We start from the raw sequence: 13,351 nt of genomic DNA, 5'->3' as shown, positions 1-13,351 counted from the left end.
ACATTTAACAATACATTCTGGAAATGGCGCACATCCTTCCGTGTGTCATCCCTTAGTGAGATGTCTCAGAATGCTGAAACGAACAGTACTCTTTACGAACCCATAAAAGGTTAAACATAAAGTTACCAAGTATAACTAAAATTAATCCTTTGCTATTTAGAACACAAGCAAAAGAAATTCAAACGTTTTTTGAATTGCAAGAAGTTTGGTATATTTTCGTGATTTGGAATAACCATTCCAATATCCGACAGTGCCCATTTCTTAAGAAACAAGGTGTGGGGAAAGGAAAAAGAAAGTCATCAACTTAAGATGTATTGAAACTCCTGGATCCCTTCATCGAATTCATTTCCGTAGGCTTTCTTTCTTGATGTATTCGGTAAACAAAATTACGACTGTTTTCGATTTATCGAATTCAACGTATGTGGGGAAAAAATGCCTTCCACCCAAAAACTAAGCTACATAATGCTTTGTAACTCCCATCCCAAATCATTGAAGAGGACACAACCGATTGTAAAAAGGCAGTTTCTCCAGCCATCAGATACAATTGATATTTTAATTTATAAATTTAGCAATAATAATTATAAATTTTATATAAATTTAGTAATTTAAAACTGAATAACTTTTTTTGCTACCACTTTTTAATGCATGTCAAGCTCATGCGTGAGTTAAAACAGTTTGGTAAGAACATTCACTGTAATTCTTAGTTGTTTTAGTTTGACAAAATGAGGTATTATGTACATAAATATAAAGTTATGGCACTGTGAGATATTCCACAAATGTATTAACCTTTTTTTACAGCCATTTAATTTTAAAAGGCTCTCTTTGTTACATTCAAACTATATGTGATAAGCCTAATAAGTTTTGCTAGCTTTATGAATTAATTTAAATTCCGAATGAAATTTGTTAAGATTTCATCAACAAGATACTATTAATAAATTTTAGCTTTATATTTTACTAACAGAATTTAGTAACAAAACTTTTTTTCTCAGATGTTCGATATTCAACTGTTATTTAGACTAATTTTCAATTTTTAGAATAAATATAATGTGAACTTTTGAATTTGCTACACCCGTAAATCTAACGTAATGAAAAAATATCAATTTAAATATGATCACACAGTACTTTTACACAAGTGACTAATATTCACAATTTATTACAGAAGACATTTATTAAATCAATGATGTACAATCTATTTCTTTACTGCTTCCTCTTCCTTCTGGAAAGCTTGAAGCAGTTCAGCCTTCTTTTGTTGCTGTCTTTCTTCACGACGGCGACGAGCTTCACGCACCTTTTGTCTCCTAGCCTCTGCTTGATCCAAAAGCATTTTGGATCTAGATTTTTCAGCTTTCTTGCGGTGAATAAATTCCATGAGTACACGTTTGTTTTTAAACACATTACCCTTGGCCTTCATATATAACTCATGATACCTAAATAAAAAGATTTTTTTTTTAAAATCAACCTCTTTGAACCGAACCAACCACATAACACAAAACAATATCTTTTAACTTAAGTAATTTAAAAAAAATATTGTGTTTTCTCATTTAATATTCCAACATTTCAAATGAATACATATATGACAGTTTCACTGTCAACAGAAAAATAATTTTCATGGCAATTCTTCAATGAATTTTTAAAAAAGCAAGCAGCATTAGTAGAAAGTAGAATTAGATCCAACAAGACAAAATATTAAAATAAATTACATTTAAAATTTAAATACTTGAAATATATCTATACAAATTAAAATAAAACTTACAAATGTCTGTCAATTTTTTTAGCTTCTCTATACTTTTTGAGAAGTCTCCGCAACACCCTCATACGACGAATCCACACCACCTTTTTCGGCATACGGGCATTGGCAGTACCCTTCCTTTTTCCAGGACCACAGTGACGACCCTTTCGCCTGGCTTCCTTATTTTTGCGCACACGAGCCCGAGAATGAACAGCAACAGGTTTGCGGATAATAAGACCATCCTTAATTAACTTACGAACATTTTGTCCTAAGAAATTGAAGGAAGAAAAATTCTGATGATTTTTCAAATTTAAAATAAAAATGTTCAGTACTTTTCTTAAAGCAAATCATAGGGCCATAAAAATAACTTATTTCTAAGCTTCTGTCTAAAAAATAATAAATACTTCCCAGAGAATGAGCTCTGATATTTTCTATGGGAGAATTACTATCCCTACAGACACAAGTCAAAGGGGGGTAAGCATCTCCAATATTAAAATATGCTGAAAATTAATCTCCTAATTATAATGACTCCACATTTTAAAGACAAGCAGACTGATTCATTATCTTTATACAGTAGCAAATTCAACAATATAGAAAGTTTGTTTCCAAGCTTCTGCCTGAATAGCAACAAATACTGTCAGAGGATGAGCTTAGATATTTTCTATAGGAGAATTTCTATCCCTACAGACACTAGTCTAAGGGGGGTAAGCATCTCCATTTTCAAAATGAATGTTTAATAAACCTCCATTCTTAACAATAAACACTTTGATAAATTACAGATGATCAAAATTTAACCAGGACATACACAAAATACTGAAACAATTTCTTATTTTAACATTTCAAAAATTTCTAATTAACTGTTTGAAAGTTCAAAACTTGAGTAAGTATTCTTAAATAAATAATTAAAAAAATAAATATGCAATAATTTAGCATTAAATAGAAAGTGTTAGCCACAAAGGGACAAGTACTTGCTATATAGTTTCAATAGATATATGTTCTTATTGGTAGTGGCAGAATGTGAATCCTATTTTATAACCAAAGAAAGCATCAAATCTTACCTTCTAACCCCAAATTATTATCACTTTAAGCTTTGATCTCAAGTTTTCTTTTAAATTGACATGATGAAAACAAAATGAATCAGTAGAAATTAATTTTGACAAAATATTTAATTCACTTTTTAAAAATATATGGAGATTAAGTCACTATTGAGTGAGAAATCAGATCATGCATGGAGTCAAGACTTTAGCTTTCATGATAGTCTTAAAGTGGACTTTACCAATAGTATGACTTTTTAAAATTCAACAACAAATTACATAATGTAAAAAATCATTTTGTTACAATATATTAACGTAAATGATAAAAAACAAATACATTTGAATCTAGGTTATACACTAACAGAGAAATAAACTTGCATTAAATAAATCACAAAATTAGTTCAAAAATAATTAATGAACTTACTAGAATTAGCATTAGCAATTTCACTCATTTCATTAGGATCCAGCCATACTTTTCTTTTGCCACATTTTAATACAGCGGCTGCCAACCGCTTTTGTAATCTCAGGCAACTGAAAGATAAAAGCAACTCAAATAAGAAACGGTTCATAACTACATTAACGATCAGCTTCTCATGCTATATGTTTTGCATATTGCATATCTGAGCTTTGGGTTATATTTCGTAATTTAAGTTAATGAGGAATGTATGTTGACAAAATCCAGCATTTTTAGATTTTAATTTCTTAAAAAAAAAAAAACCAATGATCGATTTCCATAACAAATAGTTTATCTTAACGAAAGATAACAAAATTTAATTCATACTAGCAGTGAATGTCATCTACTACATTAATTTCTGTTCCGAGATTGGCTGATCAGATTGTAAATGCACTAATCCAATATTCATATTTCAAGATATTACATTAACACTTGAAAAGGAAAGAAGACAAGAAAGAAATACACTTGGATAAATATTCTAGAGCAAATATATTTATTATTCAAGGATTAATACTTTAATTATCAAACTAAGATCCGACAATATCAAAAACTACGTTTTCGAAAGGGTGCAATTCACCGGCAGTTAAGAGAAAGTCAATGTTACTACATCAATTTTCACATAAATCAAATTAGTCAAGTATAGTAAAAATTATTCTAAAGTATTATATACCTTTAATTTTAAAACACACTATCGATTTCGCATATTGCCATTTACAACACAATGGCGCTAGCAATACACGTTGATAGCATAACAGCGCCATCAAATCACATTTCTCAAGGAAAAATATTAAGCCAAATTGAGCATTTAATTTTTAAAAGATTTAAAATACATCATTTTTTGATTATTAACAAACGAAGAAGTTAATACAAATCGATTACTACGCCACGTGTATACGTTAGGGTTAATTCATAAATTATATTATCAAGAAATAAAACTCGTATTATGAAGAGTTACAATAAAAAATATTCTTTGTACGCGCAATCAATAACTAATACTAAATTATAAAATTAATTATTTAAGAAAATAAACAATTAAAATAAGATTTCATACCTCATCTTTATTCCCCTAACTTAACGCGATACCTACGATGAATTGCCTCTTTTGTTGCCAGGTGGAAATTCGAGATTCTGTAAAGAGGAATTATCATTCCTGCCGATAGAAGGCCTAACGATATATCGATTAAAAGGCTTGCCAACAAGAATTATTTAATTTTTAATTAATTGTGCCTTTTATATATTTATTTCTAAAAGAAACATAACAATTTTTTAGAATAGAAAATACCTACATATTTTTTGTTAAGTTGAAGAAGAAATTTGTCAAAGTTATTTATGTTTCCAATTTCAGGTGGCGCTCGTTTTGAAGGAGTGTTTTGGTTTTGAGAAAAATCCTCCTGAAGGACGAAAGGGACGTGATGTAATGATCTTGGATGCGGCGAAAGGTGAGTTTCAGTTTATCCTCGCGCTCAAAGATTCTCCTCTCAGTGATAACAAATCTTTAAAAGTTTTTGATCGTCTCTTATGCATACGGTCAGTTTATTTCTTAATATATACTTTTGTGGATTTATTGTTAAATATAATAGTAATTTTAAAATAATTAAAAATGAACTTTGACAGGTTATTTAAGATTTTTTTAACACTTCTGGTTTTTTTAATTTTGTTATTTAAAGAAAAGAGCATATGACTGAAGAGATTTTACCCAGGGGATTTTATTATATTTATAAATTTTCCGTGATTATTTATTAAATTAAAGAATTAGAATTCATATTATTGACAGATTATCTTAAATATATCGGAAGAGAAAATAGGATATTTGATCTGAAAATGTGGACTGATAATTGTTGTTCATTTGTTAAAATAGTTGCACATATCTTATTCAATTTTATTTGCACAAATTTTCATAAACTTAATAATTATATGCATAGAGCATTTTAATGGTAATATGTTTTTTCCCCAAAATTTTATTTTCATTATTATTTCTATTAAAGCTTTTAAATTATTTTAACATTAGTACTGTTTTTACATTTGTTATTTATAGAAATTCTGAAATAGCTTTATTTTTTATTTTGAAAGGAAGTGAATTTGCTTTTACTTTTATAATATTTATTCATTTGCACAGTTATAAAAGTTTGATTTAAAGACTTAATTATGATTTCTAAAGGAATGCTGATGTTTTGATATTATATAATTTTAAAACATAAACATCATTTTCCCTGAGAGTTATTCTTAAGGTCAATTTCTTTTATTTTCTATATAATTTATAATAAAGCTTAGATTTTTGTTTTTATTATATGCATGTTAAATTTTGCATCACTTTATTTATATAAGAACCTTTTACTCTATATATTATAGTAAAATTATTTGTTTTTAGAATTATGTTAGTTTGAACTTATTGATTAATATTCTTTTTTCATTAGAAAATTATCATTTTTAATGCTAACTTTTTCTTTACTTTCAATGTTTTTTTTTTTTTCTTTTTCAAATTTATTTTTATAAAAAATAAAAATATATACATTTTGGATAAAATATTTGTGATTTTCTTTTAATTTTCTTTTCTTCTTTTTCCCTAAATCAAGAATTGTTGTTTTTTTTAAGAATGAAAACAAAAAAAAAACATTTTAGACAATGGTTCTATAAAGAAGACATTAAATAAAAGGATTTTATGTGTCAGTTTTATCTTTCTCTTTGTTTGCTTTATTGGAAGGGATGTCATTTTAACTTTAATGATTTGCAGGATGGAATGCTATTAACCAAAGATTTTTATTAGGATATTGTTAAGTCCAATAAAAGGACTTTTTACAAGGTTATTATTAAGAGAATCAAAGTTTTTACTATGTGAAAATAACTTTATAATTTTTCTTCTTATTTTTTTCTAGCTATTTCCTAACGTTTAATCTTCTGTATCGGAAGTGATTGCTGGTAATGACATATATTTTTTGCCTGTTTAGTTAGGCTTATAGTGGCTTGTTAGTTGATTCAACTAGTGCATGTTGTGATCTTAGAAATAAGCTTGCAAATGGATGACCTTCCAGAGTTAGTAACTTTTTTTGCTTGAAGTTTTATTTTGCCTTTTTTATTTAAATTTTTACTGTATTTGATTTATTACATTTTGCTTTTTGCATCTTTCAAATTTATTAAAATGCAGTGCATGTCAAACAAAAGCATGGAAGAAAAAAAAGAATGAAATCAAGAGTATATATAAGAGTTTATGTTTCTCAAAACAGATCTTTTATGTTTTAAATTAGAACAAATTTGAATCTGATATGACTAATAAATATTTAAGCATGCAACATTTATATAAATGCACGGCACAGCTTTTTGAAATTTCAGTTCTGCTTTACAAAATAAAGCAACACAAATTATTTCTAATGATACAAGTAATATACAATAAATAAATTTATATATCTTTTGGCATCACTAAAATCTAAAAGGGGCTTAATAAATAAAGCCATATATATGTGTATAAATACAAATCATTTATCATGAACTTTGTGACAAAATTCATTTTTGTTTCATATATTATAAATATTCCATAGCAGAAGTTCCTTATTTATTTATTGTATTGCAAAGAATTAATTGACCTTTATGGAACCTTTTTTTTTTTTTTGCTAGCTTGCATTTATACAAATATTGAAAGTACTTATTAGAAATTTTAATGATACTTGTGCTGTATGCTACTGGAAATCTTTGGCTTAACCGCATGCCATTGATGAACTTTTATCTTAAATGCAAGTCATTGTTGAAAATAGTCAATAGACTAACATGACATCTTTGATGATTGATTACTGACTTGTGTTTAATATGCAACTACCATTTTTACTTATAAATTCATAATTGTTAATGAAAGTTCAATCTTTCCTTTTTCTTCCCATTGTTTAAACATTTTTATTTTATTATTTATAGCAAATAATTATTAATTTCTTTGAAACATTTATACTAAAATAAATTTTTTAATTAAAAAGTTGTGAAAAAAATCATTAATAAAAACTTGATATCAATATTAGTATATTTTTGGGATATTTGATATTTAGTTATCTATGTATCGCAGGGATGAAAAAATTTAACTATATGAGGAAGAAAAAAACTTAGAAACAATATTGAGTCATGAAGTTAGGTATTATATTTTCATTTTTATTGAAATAAAGGAAAACTATAGCATTTAAAGGTAATCTGCTTCCTTTCATTCAACAATCTACACTTTGGAAATTAATTCATAAGCTGGTATTCTGAAAGATGTTTAATGGTATTGATTGAAATAATTATTAAAAAAAACATTATTATACTACTGAAATTTAGCATTTCCCCAATGAGCAGAGAAGTTTTATAGCCATAGTCATTCACATTAGAAGGGCAAGCACTCCAATTACCCAAATAATTATAAACCAATTAACTTACTATCAGCCTTAGAAAGAGACTGAGTATGCAATGTTAAAATGGCTGAGTAATGAACGAATAAAAATTTTTTTTTGTATTGATTTGAATTTGAAAAACATTTTCTGAATGCTTGAACAACATATTTGAATGACAGAAAGCGCCAGGGAAGGTTTTAAACAAGTTTGTAAATCTGACTGGAAATACATTACAAGATTTCAGAAAATAGTGTAGCATCAGTAACCTATTAAGACAGGCTCAAAGCTCAGTCCAGTATGCTTCAATATCATCTTTTTCAATCTCATTTCTTAAGCAATAGATATAAAGGTACCAATGACATAATCATTTATATACCTCTTGAACAGATTAATAGTCAGTCGAATCTCAAGAGACATGTGAATCGACTTGACATATAATTAATGTAATAGAAAATAAAGATGCATACTTAAAAAAAAGCCAGAGGGTCTACTTCACTTGTAGACACTTGAATCACCTAAGCTATTCTGGAAGTCTATTCCTTTGTTAAAATAAAAAGTTGCTTTAGATAGATTTATGTGCATTAAATTTTACCGTAGAGTAGATATTTCTGGCTTGCAATATAACTGAAGATATGAAAATAAGCCACATGAACTGTTTGTTTGTTTATTTGGAGTGTTGTTTTTAATCGGTGTCAATTGTCTTTCATTCTTCTATGGCATATTCTTTAAATGTTCTTTCCTCTTTCAGTTTGATATCAAAAGATGTCATGTTTCATTTTGAAATTATCAGATATTTATTATTCTATTCATCCATGCATGTTATTTTTGCTTATTTTTGAAATCTATTTAGAAATAATTCGAAACAGTAAATTGATGCCAAAAATTATCATTATTAATTCCTTTTCAGTAGATTTAAGAAATTTCTCTTTTTATTGTGAATAACAAATCCAGATAAAATATATACTTTTTTTAAAGCTATCAAATAGATATTCACCTCTCTTTCTGATACAATGCAAAAGTTATTCTTAGAGGGTTTCTCAAAAGAAGCTGACATATTAGTTTATCTATTATATTATAAGAGAATATCTATTCTATCAATCTGTTTTTAGAGATCATTAATAAACATAGCCTTCTTATTTTTCAAAGTAGTAGTAGCAAAAAACATAATTAGCATAAAAATCATAAACATAGCAAAATTTTAATAGCCAGCTTTTTCTCCTGAGTTTATAATTTCTTCTGAGTATTTTGTAATAAAGTTATCTGCTGGTTTTATATATTTTTTTAGCATAAAATCTAGAGATTTTACTGAACTCATTTGTAGTTTATGTTTTTTATTTTAAGTGTGTAGACTTCTCCATAAGTTGGTATAGACAATGTTTACAATCTATAAAGATAGGTAATTGTGTACATAAATAATTTGACTTTTCCTACTAAATATTTTTTCACATTCCATTTTATTTTAAGATTACTGATTAAAAAAACTAATATCCTTATTATTTATTAGCGTTTTATATGCTCCCATAGCATTACTTGAAATTAAGGAAATGTCTAAAAATATTTTTCCAGTGACCTTGAAAAAGCTGCCATACCAATCCCTGTAATTACTGAACCCATTCACCGGGAAGGCATGGCTCTACAGCAAGGAACTCAGAAAGGTCGTGTTATTGGGGTTTTCACCAGTGGTGGAGACTCCCAAGGTAATGTTATGAATTATTATTTGTAGTTTTATTGTTTTTCAAAATGCAAACTTTTATGTTATACTCTATTTTCAATATGCAAGTATAAAAATATCATAATATGTTAATAAAGTATTGTTTATATTTATTACTGTCTTAGTTAAATGTGGTAAATACCCCTGTTAGTGGAAGATATTGTATAATATTTCTGCAGTATTATTCAACATTCTGAATGCTCGACAATATTATGAAGTTATCATAACATTTTTGCGGGATATTTCTATTTTTGCCATTTGTAAATTGAATTTTTTTCAGATGCCTTTGAACAGAATTGTGCATCACTTTTTTAAAATTCTGGTTTATTTCTATTTTTTTATAACAAATCTCGGTTTTATTATAAACCTTTTGTAAGGATTTGTTAACTTTTTAACATAAAATGTTTTTAGTTTATTGAATAAGAGGCTAGGTTATTGCTGTTCTTTGGAAAGAAAGTTTATTCTGAATATTTATCATGTTCAGTTTTCAATAATTTGTGCCGATAAACAGGAGCTGTATTTGATTATTGGATATAATGAAATTCAATAATTATGTTTAAAGAATTTAACTATTAAGAAAAGGGAAAAAAGGTTTGAAAGTAAATTATCATGGCTTTGTATTTAAGTAATGGACTAATTTTACTCTTTAGTAAGATGCATTTGAATAATTGTGAATTTCTATAACCGTGAATCTTAATAACTAATCACTCTAAAATTATGTAGTTATATATAATTTAATTTATTAATGAAAATGATATAAATATTTTTTCTTTTATTTAAATTTTAATCATGTTTATTTATTGTTATTTGTTAATCTTTAATATGAATTATAATTTGTCTAGGTATGAACGCTGCTGTCAGAGCAGTAGTACGAATGGGTCTATACCTTGGTTGCAGAGTATATTTTATTAAAGAAGGATATCAAGGTATGGTAGATGGTGGCAATCACATTGTTGAAGCTACTTGGGCTAGTGTATCCAGCATTATTCATAAGGTAAATGTTGAATTGTAAAATTTTTCCTACATGTTTCACAAAAGAGTGTTTGTCGGTGATGTCTCTTTATATTATATTTAAATAGCTGATTGTTTCGATTTTCAGAGTTCCTTTTGTTATATAAATTTTAAAATGCTGTAAGATATTGATTAATACCAAAAATGTTTGTGCACTCTACATTATACCAATCCAATGCTTAACTTTTACTTGAATTAAAGTATTTGCTATAATTATAACAATACATTTATTATTATATTGTTTAAGAATTTGTTTGCTTTGCCTTTCGAATCATTTTATTATATCAATTTCAAAAAGTTATGAAAGTTTATTGTTTAGAATGATTGCTCATTATACACTTTTTTACTTGCATTATTGCATCACTTTATGGTGATTCGATAACACTGAAACCTATCAAAATGCAATTCTCTGATTTTATAAATTTAAAGGGACATAAATATGCATGTTTTCTTACTTCATATATTTAGTCAGTCCTTTTTTTCTTGTCAAAATAAATAAATAAATACTGTCACATTTGATTTATTTTCAAAAATACTATTTAAAAAAAAAATTAATTTCCTGAAAAATGTGTATGGAATGAAGAATCACAGCACCATATTATAATCCATACACCAGTGTATAGTCTTAACATTTAAATGGTATTGTTTTACTTGCACTCAGTGACATAATAGAAAGTAAGATATTTAAATTGTATAGAATATCCACTCTAAGTGTGCCCCAGTAGATTAATTCTAACCACTTCTGGATATTCACATATTTCTAATTAAAAAAATATAATTGATAAAAAGATTTTTTTTATGTTGTTATCAATTAACATATACTGAAAAAAGTGCAGTGTCTATATTTTTATGTAGTTTTATTAGTCATATTTAGTAAAATATTCCTGACACATTGACATTTTAAACACAAAAAGCACCAAGCTTACTGTGACTAAAACTTATCAGGTTATGAATATCTTTAATTCAGACCATTCCAATGGTTGCCTGAAAAAAAAAAGATCCATCAATCAACAGGCAATGATTGTTTGTGGTTGCCATTAATTGTCTTAAAATAATGAAATTGAAGATTTCATAATCAGATCAGATATAGAAAATAAATATGATTGAATATATTTTGGTTATCATTGATGCTGTGAGTTAGAATTTTGCACATTTTTTGCAAGCTTACTTGCTAAAAATTTCTTTCCTTCTTTATCAAAAAGGGGGAATTTTGTATGATATTTCAACAACATTTTATAAAAAGTATGAGATTCAATTACTTGTGCTTATTAAAAAATGTATATTTTTGCATTTGAGATTCATATTTGATTAGGAAATTAGTCAAATCAATATTATTTTATTTTATTTTTCTGCATACTTTTCAGCAGTATATTCACCAAATTTATTTTTAAAGTTTCTCTTTCATCTCATAATTAAAAAAAGTCTTCTAAACAGAAATTTTTTAAATTTCTCTTGCAAAATCAGGAAACATTTTAAAAATTAATTTTATGGTTTATTACAATTGATGTGAAATCAACAAATTTTATATTTTATATATTTAAAATTAGTAATGATCCATTTTATGAATATCACTAAGGAATCTCTTTTAGGGTGGCACTGTGATTGGAAGTGCCAGATGTCAAGATTTCAGGTCACGTGAGGGTCGTTTGAAAGCTGCTCTCAACTTAGTACAGAATGGCATTACTAACCTTGTGGTGATTGGTGGTGATGGTAGTTTAACTGGTGCAAACCAGTTCCGCCAAGAATGGGAATCACTGTTAGATGATTTAGTATCTCAAGGTTAGTAATAGTCTTTGAAATAATAATTAGTGGTTTCAGTGGTATGGCAGTATTAAATTGTCCCAAATTATTTTAATCTTTTCCCTGGCAGAATGTACAGATATTGTTCCAGTAAGTATTTTACCTATGCCTTTGGATTGGTAAATATGTCATATCACTAGGTGGCTTTCTTACCTCTTGAAGTGTTAATCTACTTTTTTTTTCTTTTTTATTACATCAAGATATGTATGAGGAATAGTTTGATTGTTCATGATGGAAGGGTAATAAATTAACTAAAAATCTAATAACTTGAAAAGGAAAAGAAAACACATTTGTATTTCTTAATTTCAATCTGCATCTCAAGAGGTTTTTTCCTAACTATAATTAAGCAATTAGAAAAATATTATTTTTGCTTTCACACCATATTTGGCTTTCAATTTAATTTAAAAGGAAAAAGCTACATACATATATATTATCTTCGCCCTCAAAAATAGCATCTGGAAGGTGTGCTAATAGTAAAAGTGGCTATATGTACATCTTCCTGCCATTACTATGCTATGGTATAGATTATGATGTTGCTGATAGTTTCTTGAAAAGTTATTATATAAAATGTTTTATTTTGTCAGTTGTTACTTGCATGGCTGAAATATTTCTTTGGTAATGTTTATATAATTAATTAAATTATTTTGATTTCGCATTTGAGATGATAAAATTTGTAATGACTAAACATATTATTTTCTTCATCAAAAAATTATTAAATGAAGTAATGCAATCGGGGATTAATGCAAAAACGTACATTTTGAGATACAGCTGTTTCTTGCAAAAAAATCTAAAACTACATTTTTTAAAGATTAACATTGTAATTTGTAGAACAAAAGATTGAAAATGATGTCAACTCTGCATTGCTTGCTACAAAAACTTAGAAGCAATTTACAAAAATAAGCCTGAAATCCCAAAAATTATACTTGGTTTCTTCATTGCATATTTGTGTCCATTTATGATAGTGGTAATATAAGAAGAAATTTATTTTCATAGTTTCTGTAAGGTGACATAAAGTGATGAAATAAGTCCATGAATATGTTATATTACTGAATTAAGGATATTTTTAGATAGATGACATATGCATTTTTTATGCTGTTCTTATTTAATATTTGACTTTACAAAGGGCCACAAGAAGGCTAATTAGCGTTTTGTGCATATATGTAATAAGCTATGTTATGTAGTGGCTTCTTTGTGCTCGTTATATTTTGGGGGAAACATATATTTAAACCTTGAAATAAAGTTTTATTGACATAAAAATATGATTTT

At 27.1% G+C, this 13,351-nt stretch overlaps 2 protein-coding genes across 4 annotated transcripts in view; one reads left to right on the top strand and one right to left on the bottom strand.

Annotated features, from left to right (window-relative positions):
• Positions 1-1,149: 1,149 nt before the first annotated feature.
• LOC129965388 (60S ribosomal protein L19-like) lies at positions 1,150-4,396 on the bottom strand. The gene is made up of 4 exons (XM_056079226.1): positions 4,269-4,396; positions 3,188-3,294; positions 1,754-1,997; positions 1,150-1,427 (listed from the first exon to the last, which is right to left on the bottom strand). The coding sequence occupies exons 1-4, from the start codon at positions 4,271-4,273 to the stop codon at positions 1,190-1,192; spliced, it is 594 nt and encodes a 197-aa protein (XP_055935201.1). The 5' UTR covers positions 4,274-4,396; the 3' UTR covers positions 1,150-1,189.
• A 161-nt stretch (positions 4,397-4,557) lies between these two features.
• The window catches only part of LOC129965387 (ATP-dependent 6-phosphofructokinase-like), a 35,967-nt gene continuing 27,173 nt past the window's right edge, over positions 4,558-13,351 (top strand). The window contains exons 1-5 of one of the 3 annotated variants that reach the window (XM_056079225.1): positions 4,558-4,656; positions 6,091-6,133; positions 9,130-9,260; positions 10,117-10,268; positions 11,875-12,064. In XM_056079225.1, the coding sequence (XP_055935200.1) occupies positions 9,191-9,260; positions 10,117-10,268; positions 11,875-12,064 (412 nt within the window). In that variant the 5' untranslated portion in view covers positions 4,558-4,656; positions 6,091-6,133; positions 9,130-9,190. Of the gene's footprint in view, positions 4,745-6,090; positions 6,248-9,129; positions 9,261-10,116; positions 10,269-11,874; positions 12,065-13,351 lie in introns of all 3 variants that reach the window. The other 2 variants (XM_056079224.1, XM_056079223.1) reach the window with 2 other exon arrangements.

Source organism: Argiope bruennichi, chromosome 4 (assembly GCF_947563725.1).
Source record: "Argiope bruennichi chromosome 4, qqArgBrue1.1, whole genome shotgun sequence".
In the NCBI taxonomy this organism is placed as follows: Eukaryota; Metazoa; Arthropoda; class Arachnida; order Araneae; family Araneidae; genus Argiope; species Argiope bruennichi.
Note: the sequence above shows the minus strand (reverse complement) of the source record. Positions and strands in the feature narration are given on the sequence as shown.

Coding starts and splice junctions, on each gene's coding strand:
- LOC129965388 (XM_056079226.1), bottom strand. Junction 1,998..3,187: donor AATTGCTAATGCTAATTCTA/GTAAGTTCATTA, acceptor TCAATTTCTTAG/GACAAAATGTTCGTAAGTTA. Junction 1,428..1,753: donor AAAAAAATTGACAGACATTT/GTAAGTTTTATT, acceptor CTTTTTATTTAG/GTATCATGAGTTATATATGA.